This window comes from Juglans microcarpa x Juglans regia, chromosome 1D (assembly GCF_004785595.1).
Source record: "Juglans microcarpa x Juglans regia isolate MS1-56 chromosome 1D, Jm3101_v1.0, whole genome shotgun sequence".
Lineage (NCBI taxonomy): Eukaryota > Viridiplantae > Streptophyta > Magnoliopsida > Fagales > Juglandaceae > Juglans > Juglans microcarpa x Juglans regia.
The window spans coordinates 34,713,920-34,731,189 of record NC_054594.1 but is presented as its reverse complement, the minus strand read 5'-3'; the positions used below and the strand labels follow the sequence as shown (position 1 = coordinate 34,731,189).

At 35.3% G+C, this 17,270-nt stretch overlaps 3 protein-coding genes across 3 annotated transcripts; 1 reads left to right on the top strand and 2 right to left on the bottom strand.

The window, feature by feature from the left end:
• Positions 1-2,852: 2,852 nt before the first annotated feature.
• Positions 2,853-5,503, top strand: LOC121239665. Its single transcript, XM_041136941.1, has 8 exons — positions 2,853-3,030; positions 3,117-3,182; positions 3,285-3,382; positions 3,519-3,556; positions 3,657-3,744; positions 3,832-4,041; positions 4,168-4,233; positions 5,170-5,503. Exons 1-8 carry the CDS (start codon positions 2,994-2,996, stop codon positions 5,341-5,343), a joined length of 777 nt encoding a protein of 258 aa, XP_040992875.1. The 5' UTR covers positions 2,853-2,993; the 3' UTR covers positions 5,344-5,503.
• Positions 5,504-7,821: 2,318 nt separating this feature from the next.
• LOC121267175 (photosystem I reaction center subunit II, chloroplastic-like) lies at positions 7,822-8,730 on the bottom strand. Its single transcript, XM_041171038.1, has one exon. It carries the CDS (start codon positions 8,577-8,579, stop codon positions 7,947-7,949), a length of 633 nt encoding a protein of 210 aa, XP_041026972.1. The 5' UTR covers positions 8,580-8,730; the 3' UTR covers positions 7,822-7,946.
• A 2,137-nt stretch (positions 8,731-10,867) lies between these two features.
• Positions 10,868-16,752, bottom strand: LOC121235148 (probable linoleate 9S-lipoxygenase 5). Its single transcript, XM_041131423.1, has 9 exons — positions 16,260-16,752; positions 15,494-15,783; positions 13,829-14,069; positions 13,140-13,478; positions 12,934-13,019; positions 12,719-12,826; positions 12,330-12,634; positions 11,967-12,230; positions 10,868-11,865 (listed from the first exon to the last, which is right to left on the bottom strand). The coding sequence occupies exons 1-9, from the start codon at positions 16,498-16,500 to the stop codon at positions 11,097-11,099; spliced, it is 2,643 nt and encodes an 880-aa protein (XP_040987357.1). The 5' UTR covers positions 16,501-16,752; the 3' UTR covers positions 10,868-11,096.
• Between the last annotated feature and the right edge of the window lie 518 nt (positions 16,753-17,270).

Here is a 17,270-nt window from a genome sequence, read left to right as displayed (position 1 = left end):
CCTGAAACTTTGAGTTGCTGAAACCTTACTCAAATGCATGCGAAACACGACGTTAACACTTGATATAAAACTCTAAAATTGGTTCAATTATATAGCAACGGGTCAATAAATAAGGTGGGTAAAGAGTAGCATTCAAAAATAAGAGAAACATTCATGGACAAAAACAGAAAGCAAAGATCCCTTAAAGTCTACTATTCATAAGCGGATGGAATTACCGATGTGATTGTATTAAGTTTCGCAAAGTGTGAAGCTGTTGACCCCAAAAGAGCGCCTTCGTGGTTATGAGATTTTTTTACTTATTTATTTTTCTACTAAAAATCATCACGCCTTTCACATGCCTAGAAATTCTCGAAGTTTCTAATTAGGTCGGTGCTTATGCATGTTTTCACGTGCTTCCAACACGAATTTACTTGAATGCCCTCAATCAATGTGATAAAATTATAATTGTGTAGCTTCCAACGTATCCTTGCAGAGGAAGAAAATACAAACGTCCGATTTCTTTACCTAGACGAAAATACGAATTTAATTCTTATTATTGAGGCTGCTAACCGCCCTTATTAGCGCTGGTATTTGTCCTCCCTCGCTTTCGCCTCTATTCCATCTTTGATACGCTTCACTCCACTCTAGTTGATCGGGTGAACGGATTTCCCATCCTATAATTTTTATAGAAAAATGCTATTATGCTGTCTAAAATTCTCCCGCTCACTTTGTTGTATTCATGATTTATTAAAAAAAAAAAATTAAAAGACTAACATAACATAAATTGAAGAAATCTAAGATTTCAGTCTTTCATTTTTTATTTTTTTATAAACTATTTTATTTTAAATATATACTTTTTATTTTTTAAATAAAACACGGGACACTATACCATGTCAATGTGATAAAATGAGTGATATAACTAAAGTCACATAATAGCGATACTCATTTATACATCCGTCCAAAATTAACATTAGAGTACAAAAAACTCAAAAACCTTCAACTTTTTTTTAAAAAATCATGTTGTTAAAAATCTAACCATTGATCCAAAAGTTCTAAGACTGTTAGATACTAATTTGGCTAAACTTTTAACCCTCATGATCATAACATTCCACCATGCTTTCGAATTCGACGTTCACAGTGACCTACTCTATTGACACTGATCCGGTGGTAACCCTTTCTCTTTTGACAACTTCACTCATCTATTAGTATTCAATAATTTAATACTATGCATATACAAAGTATCAATATATTTTAATCTAACTTATAGGTCGCCTCCTCCATGACCTAAGCCCATGACGTAGTCCTTACTTTGATACCAATTGTTAAAGACACAAACTATTAATTCAAAAGTTTTAAGACTGTTGAATACTAATTTGATTAAAACTTTAACCCTTAAGATGATAATACATGCAAAGATCTTTGTTCATATGCTTGAGATTCTGATTCTAATAAAATCAAAAGAAAAATGAATTAAAAAAAAAACCTAACATATAGATCAATCACTTTCCTTTAGGAAGAAAAAAAAAAAAAAAAAAGATCAATCACTTTCGCTGAAAAGAAAGAAGAATGAGATAGATTAGGTTTTGTTAAATCGAGACCGAGAATGAAAGAAGAAAAAGGAGAAGAAAATAAGAAGGAAAAAGAAAAAAAAAAAAGAAAGAATGATAAAGATGAAGAAAAAGTAGGAAGGATACGTAGCTGAGTGATTAGTCGGTGGACACCGTAATATTTTCTCTTTTTAATCTTTTATGTATCAGAAAATTCTTACTGACTATGAACAATGTGTTTGGCCAATCGGTATAAAGCAATTAATTGTGAATTAATAAATCAATTAAAAAAAGAGTACATATTCGAATATTTAGTTTATATTTCCTTAAATAACACCACTTTCAAAGAAAATCATACCAAAACTAAGGTTGGTAAAACTATAATTGATCTACGTTTTTTTAATTGCAATAGAAAACACGGTTACTTCTAACTGTCATCTTAAATTAACCTAACTTGAGACCTGAAACTAGTTAAAAGTACATCTTTAGGCATTGTGAAAAGTCAAGAGTTAATTATATCACAAGTGTTATAATTATAAAAATAATTTATAAATTGATGTGATTTTATATAATTTATTAAATTTATTTTATAATAAAAATAAATATATAATTTAACATACTACAAAATAATACGTGAGGCGTGAGTTTATAAATTGATCTTAATAAAATCTCTAGATAAAGAGTAATTATATTTTTATAACAGAAGGGTATTATCGACAATGAGAATAATTCTGACTGGGTATTGCGTGTGGACCCGACAATCTACTCGGCTAACAAATCTGGCAATACTACACAATTTCTCCCATCTCTAGGTATCATATTTTTATAAATTTTTTAATATTTATTAAAAAAAATTTAAATTTATTTTTTTTAAATTAATTCAATTCTTCTATTTATTATTTATATATTAAATTTTTAATAAAAAAAAATATATGTGAAATTTGTATAAATAATAAAAATTTGTGTAAATTTTTTGAATAAATTCACTTTTTAGATCGATGAGCGTGCTCACTTATACCGTTAGTTAATTTTTATGATTTTTTTTTAATTTTTTTTTCATATTTTTTAATAAATTTAAATATTTTTAAAAAATAAAAAAAATTAAATATTTTTAAAAAATAAAAAAATATATCAATACATTTAAAATTATTTTCACTTCTTTTCTTAAACTATTAAATAAAAAATAAATAAATAAATTATCGGCTCGGTATACGTAGCGGTGAAATAGAGGCGGCAGACAAGCTTTTCTATTAGATCGACTTGTCTGAGTCAGCTACGTCCCTATCCGTCCACGTCTATTGCCTTTACCTCCCTTATAAATACCTCTCTTCTCCACCTTTCTCTGAGTCTGAGGCCCCTCCATTTCTGCTCAACTTTCTTAGCTAACCTCCATTCCTGCTCAACTTTCTTTGTTTTCTTCGTTTCCGGTTTCACAGCACCCTTAGCTTCTCTACCTTCTCTTAAGCCATGGATTCTAGCTCTCCTTTTGACTGCCTTATCTTCGGTATTTCTCTCTCTCTCTGTATATGAAATTTCTTTTTCCTTTGAAATGTCTGGTTATTTATTGTGTTGAACTTTTCTCTGAGACAGATTTGGATGACACTCTATACTCTTCCAAGATTGGACTTGCCGAATCTCTCAGGAAAAATATTGACGGTGCGAAATCTTATATTCGTCTTCTACTATATTTCACTGCTATTTCGTTTCTTAAAAAAAAAACAGAGATTGAAAATTTCTTGTGTCTGATTGTTTCTGCAGATTATCTTGTTGAGAAATGCGGATTCCCAGAGAACAAGGCCTCAAATCTCCGATATGAGCTTTTCAAAACATACGGCAGCTCCCTTGCTGGCTTGCGGGTAATTCACCCCCCTTTAGACTCTCGCCCCCAAAAAAACTGAGAAATACTAAACAAAGAAACTTTGTTTTATCTTTCTCTGTGACAATTTGCTCTTCCTAAAATTTACTTGTTTTGTACTTTTGTATTTGTCGCAGGTTTTGGGGTATGACATTGACTCCGATGATTACCATGGGTTAGTAGTGCTTTATCCCACTAATTACCCTTTTGAACATTCAAAACATTTTCACTTTTTAGAAACTTCTGGCTGCTAACTTCAGACTGTTTTACAACAGTTTTGTACACGGAAGATTGCCATATGATTTGATCAAACCGGATTCTCAGTTGCAAAACCTCCTACGTAACATTACTCAACGAAAAATCGTATGCGCCGAAAACCTTGATTCTCACACGTTCAATATTTTGATTTTGACTAAATTTATCCTAATTTGTATTTTAAATCTATTTTAGATTTTCACGAACTCGGATAGGAATCACGCGGTTAAGGTCTTGGACCGGCTCGGATTAAAAGACTGCTTTGAGCAAATCATATGCTTCGAGACAATGAACCCGAACCTCTTTAAGTCGACCCGGCCCGACGAGTTCCCTGTGCTTCTCAAGCCATCTATTGACGCCATGAAGATCGCGCTGGATGTTGCCGATGTTGATCCCCGTCGAACGGTACGCCCGCGAAACAGACTACGGTTTTCCCATTAATGAAGTCCTTGTCGTTCAATGGTTGTGAGGCGAACGTGTTTTTAACAAAACGCAACGCGTGCCGTTCTTTTTTGTTCTTCTTTGTTGCAGTTGTTTCTCGACGACAACGTTCGCAACGTCGCTGCCGGGAAAGCCTTGGGTCTCCAAACCGTTCTGGTAATTACACGTTGTTTGACATTTTAACTAAATTAACTTTATATCAAATCAGTGGTTGTTAGCGTACGCGGACACGGTACGATGGTCTAGATTGTCTTCTTCCACCTTTACTCTCTCTCTTCCAATGAAACATGTCGTTTTCTTGATAATGCATGAAAGCCTTTGGAGATTCAGCTATAAACAATTGGTGGACCAGCATTTCTCTAAACAATTAAGAAAATAGGAGTATTTTATTTTATTTCATTTTATTATTATAATTTTTTTTAAATTTTACATAAAATATAATAAAAAATGAAATTTTTTTAAATTTTTAAATAATAATAATAATATTAAAAATAATATTTTATTCAATTTTTATTTCATCTCAATTCATTGTCTTTTCAAGAAATAAAATAAAAAATAAAAAAATTCACTGTCCAAATGCAGAACGTGTGTTTTTCATCCTTACATTTAAAGCCTTCATTTTGGGGCCGAAAGATAGGGAATAGTGGCTGTCTAATCCTTGCAACCAAAGTCTCACACGAAGCCAAAACATATGAAAGGGTTGGCAATAAATACGACGAGGGTTCTTCAGCATAAACACAATGACGCCATCTCAAAACAAGTTAAATATTAGAATAATCCCAGATTGATTATAAATTTGAGAAATGCTTGGTATTCCGATAATGGTTCGACATTTTTCTTGTTAGTTTTTTTTTTTAATTTTTTAATTTTTTTTTGTTTAGTGATTAATAAATATTTTTTATTGATGTTGTAAATATTTTTGTAAACGTAAAAAAAATATATGAAAAAAAATTCAAAAGATTTAAAAAAAAAAAAAAAAAAAAAAAAAGAACAGTTTGCCTTGTCGGAGAATCCCTCTGGGTGACTGTAGTGCCTCCCAATAAAGTTATGAATTGAGTTTCATTCGATTTACACTTTTTTGTTTGCGTGAAGGTCGGAAAGACCGTGAAAAGCAAAGAAGCCGATTATGCAGTTGAGAATGTCAAAGACCTGGCACATGCAATTCCTGAGATTTGGGTAAGCGGAATGGATGGTGGTGATGAAAGGATCAGCCGTACGAAAAGCGAAATGGATTCCATTCTTGCAATCACTGCCGTTGGTGCTTAATTGATTCACGGTCAAGACCTTGTTCAAGTGTTGGGTTGGATCCTGTTGTCCACAACTATATATTGTAATCATGTGTAGATATATACATGTATGTATGTATGTATGTACATGTAAATGCGCATTAGTGTTCATAATATATGCAAATGGGTTGTCCATATAATGAAGCATATTCACCCAAATTTAAGGGATGTAATACACCAATAATGCTGCTTTCCTTTCTTAAAAATAATAATAATAATAATAATAATAATAATAATATTCGACACGTTAGCATGATATGTTGGAGAAGAGTATTAATTTAAGCTATGATGATGATCTTATCTTGGATGTTGCATAAAAGGGCATCAGGAAAAGATGTGCACCACCAACTTGTCGTGTGAAATGTGAATTAAAAAATATGGGTTTGGAGACGTGTCTTGTTGTCTTGAAAAGATGGCTAATATGTGTGTGATAGCTCTGGTTTATTTTATTTATATGCATATGTCGCAAATGATGGTGGTTGGGGAAAACATCGATGATCCTTTTTCCTTCATTAAATATACATTAAGACTATTTTAGTTTGATATGGCCATGTCATGTGCTTTGGCATTTTAAAAATTATTTTAACCGAGAGCATTAGGAAGGATTTGTAGTAACAATTATTTGGGATCAGGATTAGAGGCCTCAGGGGATTTGGATCGGCCCAAAAGCCCAATCATCAACGTATCTCAGTTGTTAAGAGAATCATAAGCCCAACTGCTTAATAAAACTAATTGCACCAGAAAATTCTTCACATGGAAAAATCACGAAAATAAGGACTTGTGGCTGGATTTTACAAAAGAAAAATTTTACTCACCAGCTCTGCATCATGTATTTGTTTTTTGTTTTTATCTTTTTATTTATTTTCTATAGAAAGTGTGTGATATAAGATGCTAAGTAGAAAAACTCTTTTACGAATGTGAAAGATCATCTCTCTTTGCAACTCATTTGTTATATGCATGGGATACTCTTGTTTAATGCAACAGTACAAATCTCGAAACAAATCATTTGAAAAAAAAAAAAAAATTAGATCCTAAAAGGGTAATTTTTTCTTAATAGGCCCAAAACTTATATTATGAATTATTAGGGAGTTCTTCTGCTTAGAGCATTGACATTGGACTTATCAAATTAAGCTAATTATGCACCACATATTCTTGATAAAATTAAGGTAAATCTTGTAATTAAGTCGGATAGAAATCTTTTAGATAACCGGAGGGATTCGATATCTTTTCCTGCTTAAAATATCTAATATGGTTAGTGTAACATATTACTTAATATATGATTAGTGTAATTGTAAAATATGAAACGCTCTCCAAACAGTTTTAGGGATTTCTTCTTTCATACTTTGTTGCTCTGGGCCTCTACCATTGTATGGGATGGAACGAGTCTTAATGTTTTGTATGCTACTATTAGTAGCACGTAGTTTGTAATTAGGCTTTTTCTTGTATACTTCCTGTGTACTTGGGCTTTGCCTATTTACGTAGATCAATAAAATTTCTTTTTACCTATAAAAAAAATGTAAAATATGAAAAAAATAAATTAAAAATATTATTATTAAAAAAATAATATTATATTATTATTTTGATGAATTCAATAGCTAATTCAATATCGGATTATGACTAGAGAGATTTTAGACTTAAGAAAAATATGTACTTTTTATCAAATTTTGAAGATGATTTTGACGAAGCTAATGCTAATGCTATTAGTAACCCTACAGCACATGCGAAAAAAAAAAAAAAGGTAAAAAATATAAGCAAGTGTGTGGCATATTAGAACTGCTTAATAGAATTATTTATTTATTTATTTATTTCACATGGACTTGACAGTCGCCTGGTATTGGAGAATTTTTCCTTTTGCAATTGTGATAGCTGACAAAGTCCTTTTTTTTTTTTTTTTAACCAATTTCTGAGCGTAGGAGTAAAGTGGAAAATATTTAACAAAATTGAACAACCTTGCACCTAGCTACTTGGTTTTCCAAGATAAAATTAATTAAAAATATATATGAGAAAATATAAAAGATCCACAACCATAAAAATATATATGAGAAAATATAAAAGATCCACAACCAAGTATTAGAATCACTCTAAAATAGTCTTAATTGAGGAGTGCAATATCAAATGACTAGAAGATTTGAGAGTCTCTTCTAATAATATTGGTTTTAAATGAGTTGATAGCTGGTATTAGAATCAAGGTCATGAATTTCAATAGTGGGAGCATATCGTACAAGAATGATTTTTCGAGATTTATCTACAATTAATGATTTGAGGATCCATGTAAGTTGCAGCTCTTGGTTAAGGAGTTTTCAAGAGGACGGATTGAGTTCATCGATCTGGTCTTATTTTTTCGTAGGAAAATCCCATTTCAACTCAATTTTCAGTAGCGTCTTCAGATGTCACATTAATTCTAGGTTATTTCTCAGGTACTGATATATCTAAGCTAATTAACAGCATAAACAAACAATAATACAACATATACCCTTTTGATGTAGCAGCTTGGGAAAAACAAAATGAAGTTGGTTCAAACATTAACAACGTACAGTCACGTAAATAATAAATACATCACAAACAACATAAGAATCCAACACCTCACAAGTCATACACTTGCTTGCCGGTGAACTTGACCTCGATCGGGTTCACATTCTTTCCAATTGACCTGAAGTTCACTCCGACACCTTGACGGCCGGGGTTCACCTTCTCAGGGTAGACACCGTCCTTTGGGTGCAAATATTGGACCTCCCCATTTGGGAACACCCTGTAAAACTGGTACTTGATCTTGTACTTAGACCTCAGCCTAGTCCCCAGAGCCAAGCACTGCTCCTTCCTGGCCAGTTTGAGCAGGTTAGGACCCTGCCTCATTATGGCTGCACCTCCCGTGGGCATCTCAAAGATTTGTTCTTTGGGAGAGTCCCAAGTGATCACATAAAACTCTTCAACTTGAGCCTTCCGCAGCAGGCCACCAGTGCTGCCGGCGAAAATCGGAGAGGGAGTGCTTGGGTCCAACTCAGGTGGAGTGAATCCCACCGGCGCTTCCTTGGTGGGTGCCTCGGCGGCTTCCCCAGCAGCTGCCTTGATTGTGCGCTGGGAGACAGAGAATTTAAGTTGCTTGGGACTGGTGAAGGAGAGGGTTGAGGATTGTTTCCATGGCACGGTGACACGGTCCCCGGACTTTGAGGCTGAGAGGGGAGGGGTGAAGAGGGAGGCTTGGGTTGCCATGGCCATGAAGGGCTAGAGATAAGGGGATGATGGTTGGTGCAAGCTGCTTGATAACGGGGATGATGGTTGTGTGGGATCAATAAGGTTGGGGATGTCAGTATGGGGGGAGAGTTTGTAGGATTTTGGATGCGTGGTGGGAATTTGGTGTGGATAAGGTGATATGCCTTGGACCAATTAGGATGTCTGCTTTTGATACGTACCGATCGGTCCTCAGCAATATCTTAGCACTTCACGACAAAGGAAAGAGCCTGTACTCTTTCTTTCATTTTTTTTTTTTTTTTTTTGTGTGTCTCTACTTGACAAATCCTTTCTAATTTGATAGTGAAGATTGAAGAAGTAATCGACTTCAAGGGTTTTTTTTAAACCTTTATGATAAAAATAAAATCTATAAACTAATTTGACTTGATTTCTTGTTTGGTTTATACATAGATTTTGCACTGTAGATACTACGTACTATATATAGAGGACATCTTTCCTCTAATTGAATTATTCAATTTTAAAAGAGAAAGACGCAATAGTACTTGGCAAAAGATGAAATGTGATCAATTATGAGTGCTATGTTCTAATTCGAAGAAAACCGAGATTTGTTTTTTTTCCTTTGTGCAGTAATATTTCATACGTACTTTGCATAGGCAATTAAGTAATAAATGAAAAGTGTGCAGAAAAAACTCTTTATATATAAAAACTAGAATACATCCTCCCTTTTCGTAGTCAATTTAAGGGGGGGCATCCTTCCCCACTCTTAGATTAGCTCCGTTAAAAGTGAGAGGTTCCACGTTCTTATTTGACACAAGGCCATTCATGCAAAAGTTGTCAGTATCAAGACACAGAATTTAGTTTCAGGCTTTCTACCGTTCAGCTCAATCAAAGGGGAGGCCAGGCGTGAATGGGCTAATTAGATGCAACCGAAAGTCTAGTAGTATCACAGAATGTGGTAATGACATGACTGTTTTTTGATCAATTAAAATAAGGTAATGATATCCTAATTAAGCATAGTTTAGATTCAAAAATCATCTAATCTCATCTTATTTAATTATTATAATTTTTCCAAACTTTTAAATAAAATATAATAAACAATTCAATTTTTTCAAATCACAAAATAAAAATAATATTTTAAATTTTTTTTATTCAAATCTCAATTATAATCTAATCTCATCTCATTTCAATTCATTAAGCGTGCAAACTTCCCCTTAATACTTTCCACTACTCCTTTACTACCCAAGCCTACATGGCTTTAATTTTTTTCCTTTATCCTCTCCTTCTCCCTTATGCGTCCCTCTGCCTTCTGCTCTGCTTTGTCCGAGATTTGATTGAGCTTCTGACAGTCTTTCCTCAAAAAGTAGTTTTTTCCTTTTGAAATTCAAAACCACAACCTCAATCGCAGACTCGATTTCGGCCTTCTTCTCTCAAATTTGGCCCAATTTCTTTAGTGCTTTCTGTAGTGTAATGTTGACTTGTTTTTTGGTTATCTCTTTGAGGGATTTTTGGAATGGGTTATCAATATTGGCAAGAGTGTGAATGAGTTAAACTTGCGTGTAGAAAGAAAGATTTTGAGATGAAAAATACTCATTTTGACTGACATAATCATGGATTACAAACAAAGTTTTTGACTTTGATGATTAATGCAATTAAAAGAACCCAACACCATAAATCATAAAGATATATGGAGGACCAAAGTTTTACCCTTATGTTGGTAAGCCACCGGTGCTTCTTTTCACTAGTGGTGTGGCATGGAGAACTTTTTCTCGGGCCGTGCCTAGATAGACAATCTTGATTATTAATTTTGGTCCTTCATAGATTATGGTGTTATTGGCTATGATCACTTAGGCCACCGAAAGAAGAAAGCGACGCAAAGGGGGCTTCACACATATAGAGAGAGAGAGAGAGAGAGAGAGAGAGTAGAGGGCACTCTTTATAATGGCTCGCCATCAGCGGGGTGGGAGTTCATACTCAGCCCGAATTAAGAAAGCTTTCTGACACGCAACTTCATGTCAAATTTTGAATAGAGCAAAGTTGGGAAGGGAGAAGGAAAAAAAAAAAAAAATAAAGCCATGTAGGCTTGGATGGTAAAGAGGTAGTGGGAAGTTAAAAAAATTGGTAAAATAACATCGATCTTCGGTGTGCAATATCGTCGACAAGCCTGGTTCTAGTAGGCATCTCTATTACATGAAATGGTCTCATGGGTACTATGGTCCTATGTTAGTATGGCGTCCACTCCTGCATAATCGTTGGAGCACTTTACCCATATGAATTTCGACCATTATACGGTTCAAAATATATACATTTGGGGATAATTTCTGCAAATCTGCACATATATTCCACACAATACAATCACGACATTGTTAAATGTTAACACAACGCACAACTACTTGACTGCATTAATGCTAGATGAAGAGAGAGAGAGAGAGAGAGAGAGAGAATTGAGGATACAGAAACATTTCCGACAATCTCTCACTTTAACACAACTTACTAGAAAGTAAATGCTTCAAAAATAGCCATTTTTACTTTCAAACCAAAAGATTTCTAGATTGAGATGCTGTTGGGAATTCCCTTGCCAGTGAGGCCGCCTTCTCTAGAGTAATCTGAGGTATTAGGATAGAGCAAGGTGTAAGGTACCTTGACTGGCCCAACCCTATTCTTCCATCTACTGTCATTGTTCATTTCTATAATCCTGTTTTCGATTTCCATCAGCTTGTTTTGAAAACTCTCTAATGCTGCCAGTGGTTCGGCATCCGAAGTCCACTCAGGAGTATCTCTCTGCCCAAGATAAATCTCATCAGATGAATGCCGGGACAGAATTTCTATCAGTGATACACCCAGGAGGGTTTGGAACTGGGCTGTTATTGTTTTCAGGTAGGCTACGTCAGGGTTTGACTGAAGCTCGGTATACTCAGGTGTGCCTGGCTCAGGCATGAAGCGGCGGCTTACCGTTGGGCGATTAGGGAGGTAGCCAGCATAAGGGTATTGCCCGAAATTGACAGCAGCATGGAGGGCCGAAGCCACCCATATAATTATGGTGCAGGAGTGGACAAGCTCCGCCCGTGTCTGAATCTCAGGCCACCATGGCTCATCTTTCTTGTCACCATGACCCTCATTACGGATCTCCATCCACCATAATTGGAGTTCAGAATCTTCTTGGACCATTTCATCTGTTGGGTAGTAGAAAGAGCAATATTCACTCACCCAATTCTCAATTGCTGACCAGATCTCCAGCCCATCAACAGCGAAGGGATAATCCTCTATAAGAAGTCTCAGGCCATGTGGGTAGCTTGAGTCTGGAACTGCGATTCCTCTAAAGAGAAGCAAAAAATGGATTAAAATTATTCTTGTTAAAGAATAGAGATCAAGATTCAAAACTATTGAAATTATTATTTAATAACAAAGCATGCTGACCTCTTGAGCAGATCAGCAGGTAATGCCTGTTCAGTGAACACCCAGTGCTTGTATAAAACAGCGGACATTTCCAGGGCGTATTTAGCCGGGAAGACTGTCCTCTCAACCACGCCACCAGCATTGATGAGGATCTGCCGTGCCAAGGCATTTATGTTCATTGTGTCTCGGAAATGGGGTTGCAAAAGCTTGTGAATCGGGTGAAGCACACTCAGCTGTCTGTTTGTCGCAATCACGAAAGGCTCTATGATGGCATGGGTATTCAACCTGAAAATATAATCAGAAGCAGTTTGGTATGTAATATTTAGGTTAGAACCAAATCTTCTACTTTCTGCTACCATTCAGTATTATTCTTACGCATCGTACCAGTGGCTAATAAGCTGATGGTATCCAGAATCATTCACAGCAGCGTAGGCTTTGGCGAGCTGCCACACCGTTCCTTCAACACCTTCTTCTGCAGGAGTGAAAACTTTGCTAACTGCACCGTGATTCTCCCCTTGTGAATGTGGCAAGCTTAACTCAATTGCCAGTGGCTTCAAGGTCCCATCATCTTGAAGTAAAAGGAGCGTTCTCGTGGCATAGGTCTTTGTGGTCGTTGAGTTTATTTTCGTCAGGAATGGCATCAATGCATCATGATGATCTAATATAAACAGCCTGTTGTTTTTTATTGCCTGAAACAAGAGAACAGAAAATTAGTTGTCATATTGGTTTGATACGTAGATATAGTAAGGAAATATACAAAGTATGATGAATACTTGATCTACAGTGAGCCCATTGAGGTTCTTCTCTATGTCTTCTTCTCTTATTGTACTGTTCTGATTCCCAAACACTTTAGGGTCCAGCTCGCTGGTTGGGGGAAATTCCTGTGGACAGGCATTTCAGTATGCTAGCTGAAGCCAAAAAAAGAAAGAAAGAAAATGCATTTGACATTATTCATCATCTTTGATAGCTAGTCAGTGTCTTATTTTACCCGGAGGCGGCTGATGATGACAGGGTTCACTCCAGCGAGCATTTCTCGTCCAAACTCTTCATCTGTCCTCCAAGCAGACCTGTCCTCTGCAATTATACCATAAAAACTTAGTAATTTATACTGGACAAGTCGAGAAACAATGAAGTGTCTATGACTTTGAAGTATTAAATATTGCAAAGAGAAACGGGGAGGAACTTTACGCATACCTTTGATCACGTCGGGAATTGGGAATTTGAGGAATCGCTCACCGTCATTACGTACGAGTTCCCTCAACAGCTCCCAAGGAATGCGCTCCCTTATTTTACTCAGTGTAGGTCCATTGGGCAGCTTGACACCCCCCTCATAGAGATTAAGTACATCTTCAAAGGTGTCAAACTCGTTAATGGTTTTGTCACATAGAGATTTAAGCTCTGGGAGCAATATCTGAACAAGGGACTTGAGAGCATAGGCTAGAAAATCTGAGAATTTCACGTGGCCAAACCGCTCATCTCTTGGAACATAAATGTCAAGACTTAGCAGTGGCAATCTGCTCTCACAATTGGGATCTGTTACGATGAGAAACAGATCATCGTTACCATGATCAATCATAATATGCTTTGTGCCATTGAAATTCTGAAAGCATTAATGAGCAACCACCAATTTTGATAGAGTCGGGCTACTCTGCCTGCTCAAGCTAACCGCTATTCAATTCTTTTTCTAATATATTTAAATATTTTAAAAAAATAAAAAAAATCTTAATACATTTAAAATCACTTCTTTAATCATTGAGTAAAAAAAAAAAAAATAGCAAGCGGTCAAATTGAGCGGTAAGCTTGGGAAGACAAAGTAGTTTTTTCCTTTTTAATGTCATAGCAGCTCTTAACACCTGAAAATTGACTACATTTAAAATTCTAACCAGTTCTTGTTGGTTTTCGACCAGTTCTTCCTCTTCTGGGATAGGGATACTCCTCTGATCCGCCAAGAACAGGGCGTACATAGTCTGGACCTTTGTCTGGACTTCCCAAATCATTATAGTAAGCATAGTCATAAACTCTGTCCCACTCCTTGAGCTCCCCTGATCCATTTCCTCGCAGATTTACTAGCTCTTCTTCCCTGTACTTCCTTAACAGCTCAGGTGTTTGACACGGAAGGTAGGTCTAGCAAAAAAGTAATATAGTTGTTGTTACTGCATTTTCACTTGACATAAGTCCTCTTAGAGAAAAACAAAAATCCGAAAGTTCATTTCTATATTTATTTGGTCCGACCTTTTGGCAAAGCTTCCATTAGGCCTTTTGGTACAAATATTAACTTTTAAGCCTATTTGATTAAAAAAAAAAAAGGATTGAAACAAGCTGTTGATCTAGCTGTAGAATCAGTGGAATAGGAATTTTTGGCAAACATGATGAAAGAAGAATGATGAGCAGTAAACTTGCAATAATTGGGGCCAGAAGGAACAAAACAATCCCTGGAGAAAAGACCCCACAGATGGGCCAAGTCTGATGACACCAACTCGAAACACCCATAATATCATGGCAACTTTCAAAATTTACCCTAATTAGAGAGTCTAAGACCTGCCTCTAGATAATCTTCGGTCGCCCAGGTAGGGACTGTTGAAAAGTTACACACGACTTATGAATAAATTTATCCTGATCTTTATAAGTAGTTATCTCTAATATTTTGAATACTGTACCGGATGGCGTACCGGTCAAGGCATTGGAACGAAATATTTCGATACCGGTACCGTTTCGTGTATCGTTTCGGGATAGACGATATATGAATAAATTATATATATAAATATATATAACAATTATATTCTAAAATAATAGTTTATATATGAATAAATTATATATAAATACATACATATATATAAATTATAAATAGTCTAGTCTAAATTGAGGGTCAAAAAATAAACTTGAAGTTTGAAAAAATAGAAAAAAAAAAATGAAGGCCGAAATATCGGCCGGTACATGATGAAATTTAGGCTGGTACAGGCCGAAACAGCCAGTACCGGCCAGTATGGCCTGTATTTAAGCCGGTACGAAATACAGGTAGTATCTGTACCGGGTACAAAACAATTTTTAAAACTTTGGTTATCTCTCTCTTCCTATTAGGCCTTTTATAGGAAAAAATAGGTGTCTCTATATGATATTAGAGCCAAATTAACCTATGACTGATGAAGGGCTCTTGCGACCTACCCACGATGATAGTATCAAAAATGCCGGCCCACACATGAGGGGGCATGTTGAGAAGTCTCACATAGCTTGTGAACAAACTTATCCTGATCTTTATAAGGAGTTATCCCACTTCTCATATTAGATTTTTTATGAGGAGAAAATGTGTGTCTATAGGGACAAAGTCATAGTCTTTCACATTTTGGTACGTTTGGAACTTAAATACATCTCAACTCATTATTACAATTTTTTCAAATTTCAACACAAAATATAATAAACAATTTAACTTTTTCAAATTTTAAAATATTAATAATATTAAAAAATAATATTCTAATAATATTTTATCATCTCAACTCAATTCAATATCCAAACCCGGCCCTATCAATCCACCAAACTCAAAAATTACGTACCTTGTTTGAGAAGAAGACGCGGTGGTATTTGTAACGATGTGCAGGGTAAACCCAAGAATTGCAGACGAAATGCACACGACCGTGCCCACGAACATGTTCCAAGGTGATCGTCTTAAGGTAAAACTGGCTGTGGTGGTGGTTTTTGACGATTAAAGCCCCAGGAACACCCATGGACTCGTCCCAGTCAAATGTAACAGTGAATGCAGTTTCTCCTGCTGTTAATGGAGTAATTGTTGAGATCCATTTCTCCAAGTAGGCCGCCTTGCCATGCTTCCCTCTTAATCCATTCGCTAAACAATTACCCAACAAGAAATGTTAGATCCTAATTAGCTCTTTCCATCTCTATCGTTGCATCTTAATTACTCAGAAACAATGCTAGAAAGTTGTTCAAAAAGCTGCCAGATTGAAATTTCTCAGTAATATTACAGTTGATACATATATATGATCAGAGTCTACCTAAATTAGACGTATTAATATAACATGAGGCTATAATCCAAGAACTTAAAATTAATTTTTCCAAGTAAACTTAATTGGTTTTGATGTTGATATTTTTTTTTATATAATAATAAAACCCACACTTTCTTTATATTAAAGCTGATGGTTAGCCAGAAACAAGTGGATGAGAAAGGATACTTGGAGAGGAAGGCATCTGATGCCTGAAGGTTTGATTTAAAAGTGCGTTTGTCTTCCTCCATAGACGAACCTTGATAAATACACTCAGTTACCCCCAAAAAAGACAATTTTAAGAGAGAGAGAGAGGAATGACCTGGGTCGGGATGAATGGAACTGATGAGCTGCAGGGAGACGCCCTTGCCAAACAACTCGTGAATCCGATCAAGCAATGAAGCTTTAATATCATGGAAGTCCAACACGTTTTTCTTCATTAACACAACTGTACCTTTGATATTCTTGCTCTCAACTACCTGGGGACCTTGCTTCTTTTTACTCTTCCCACAGAACTTCTCCATTATTTGCTTTATGATCTCTGAACTGGAACAGATTGCCATCAACCAAAAAGGACCGAGAGCTAGAGACTTGAATCGGAAGCTTAATTTGATCTAGAAAAGGACTGGACTATATTTATATATAGACAAGATCTTGAGGAAGATTTGGCTAGGAGCTAGGGAAAGATTCAGTACTGCATGCTATGGTTTTTTCAGTTCAACTAGTATTATTCCCTTCTGTCTCTCTCTCTCTCTCTCTAGGTCTTGACTTGTAGAAACTAGAAAGAAGGCTTCCTTCCGTAGTCCTGAAATTGAAACTCACGTTATGCAGTTCTATAAAAATTGATGACGCCAACTGTAGCATGGGGTCCTAAAAGGAATTTTCAATCTTGATCTCTTTTTTATTGAATAATTAAAGGACCTGATTCCACATTCGAAACCTCGATGAGAACTCAACAAAAAAAAAAACACAGAGAGAGAGAGAAAATGTCGTACGACCGACCTGTTATCCTATACTTTGTTTTATACGAAGAAATAAAATATAGCTCGGAATATTATTTTTTATAGGTGTATGTATGAGTATTTTTTTTATAGGTGTGTGTATGATTCACACTTGCCTTTGAGTTTGTTAGATGACCATTTATTAATAATAGGAAGTTAGAAATTTAATTATAAATTATTATTGTCACAAACAAATTATACATAATAAATTTATAAATTAAAGTAATTTTATGTAATAAATTATATTTATTATATAATAAAATTAATTTTACAATCTTACGTATTATAATAGATCACGCCAATTTATAAATTTAATTTTATAAAATTATTTA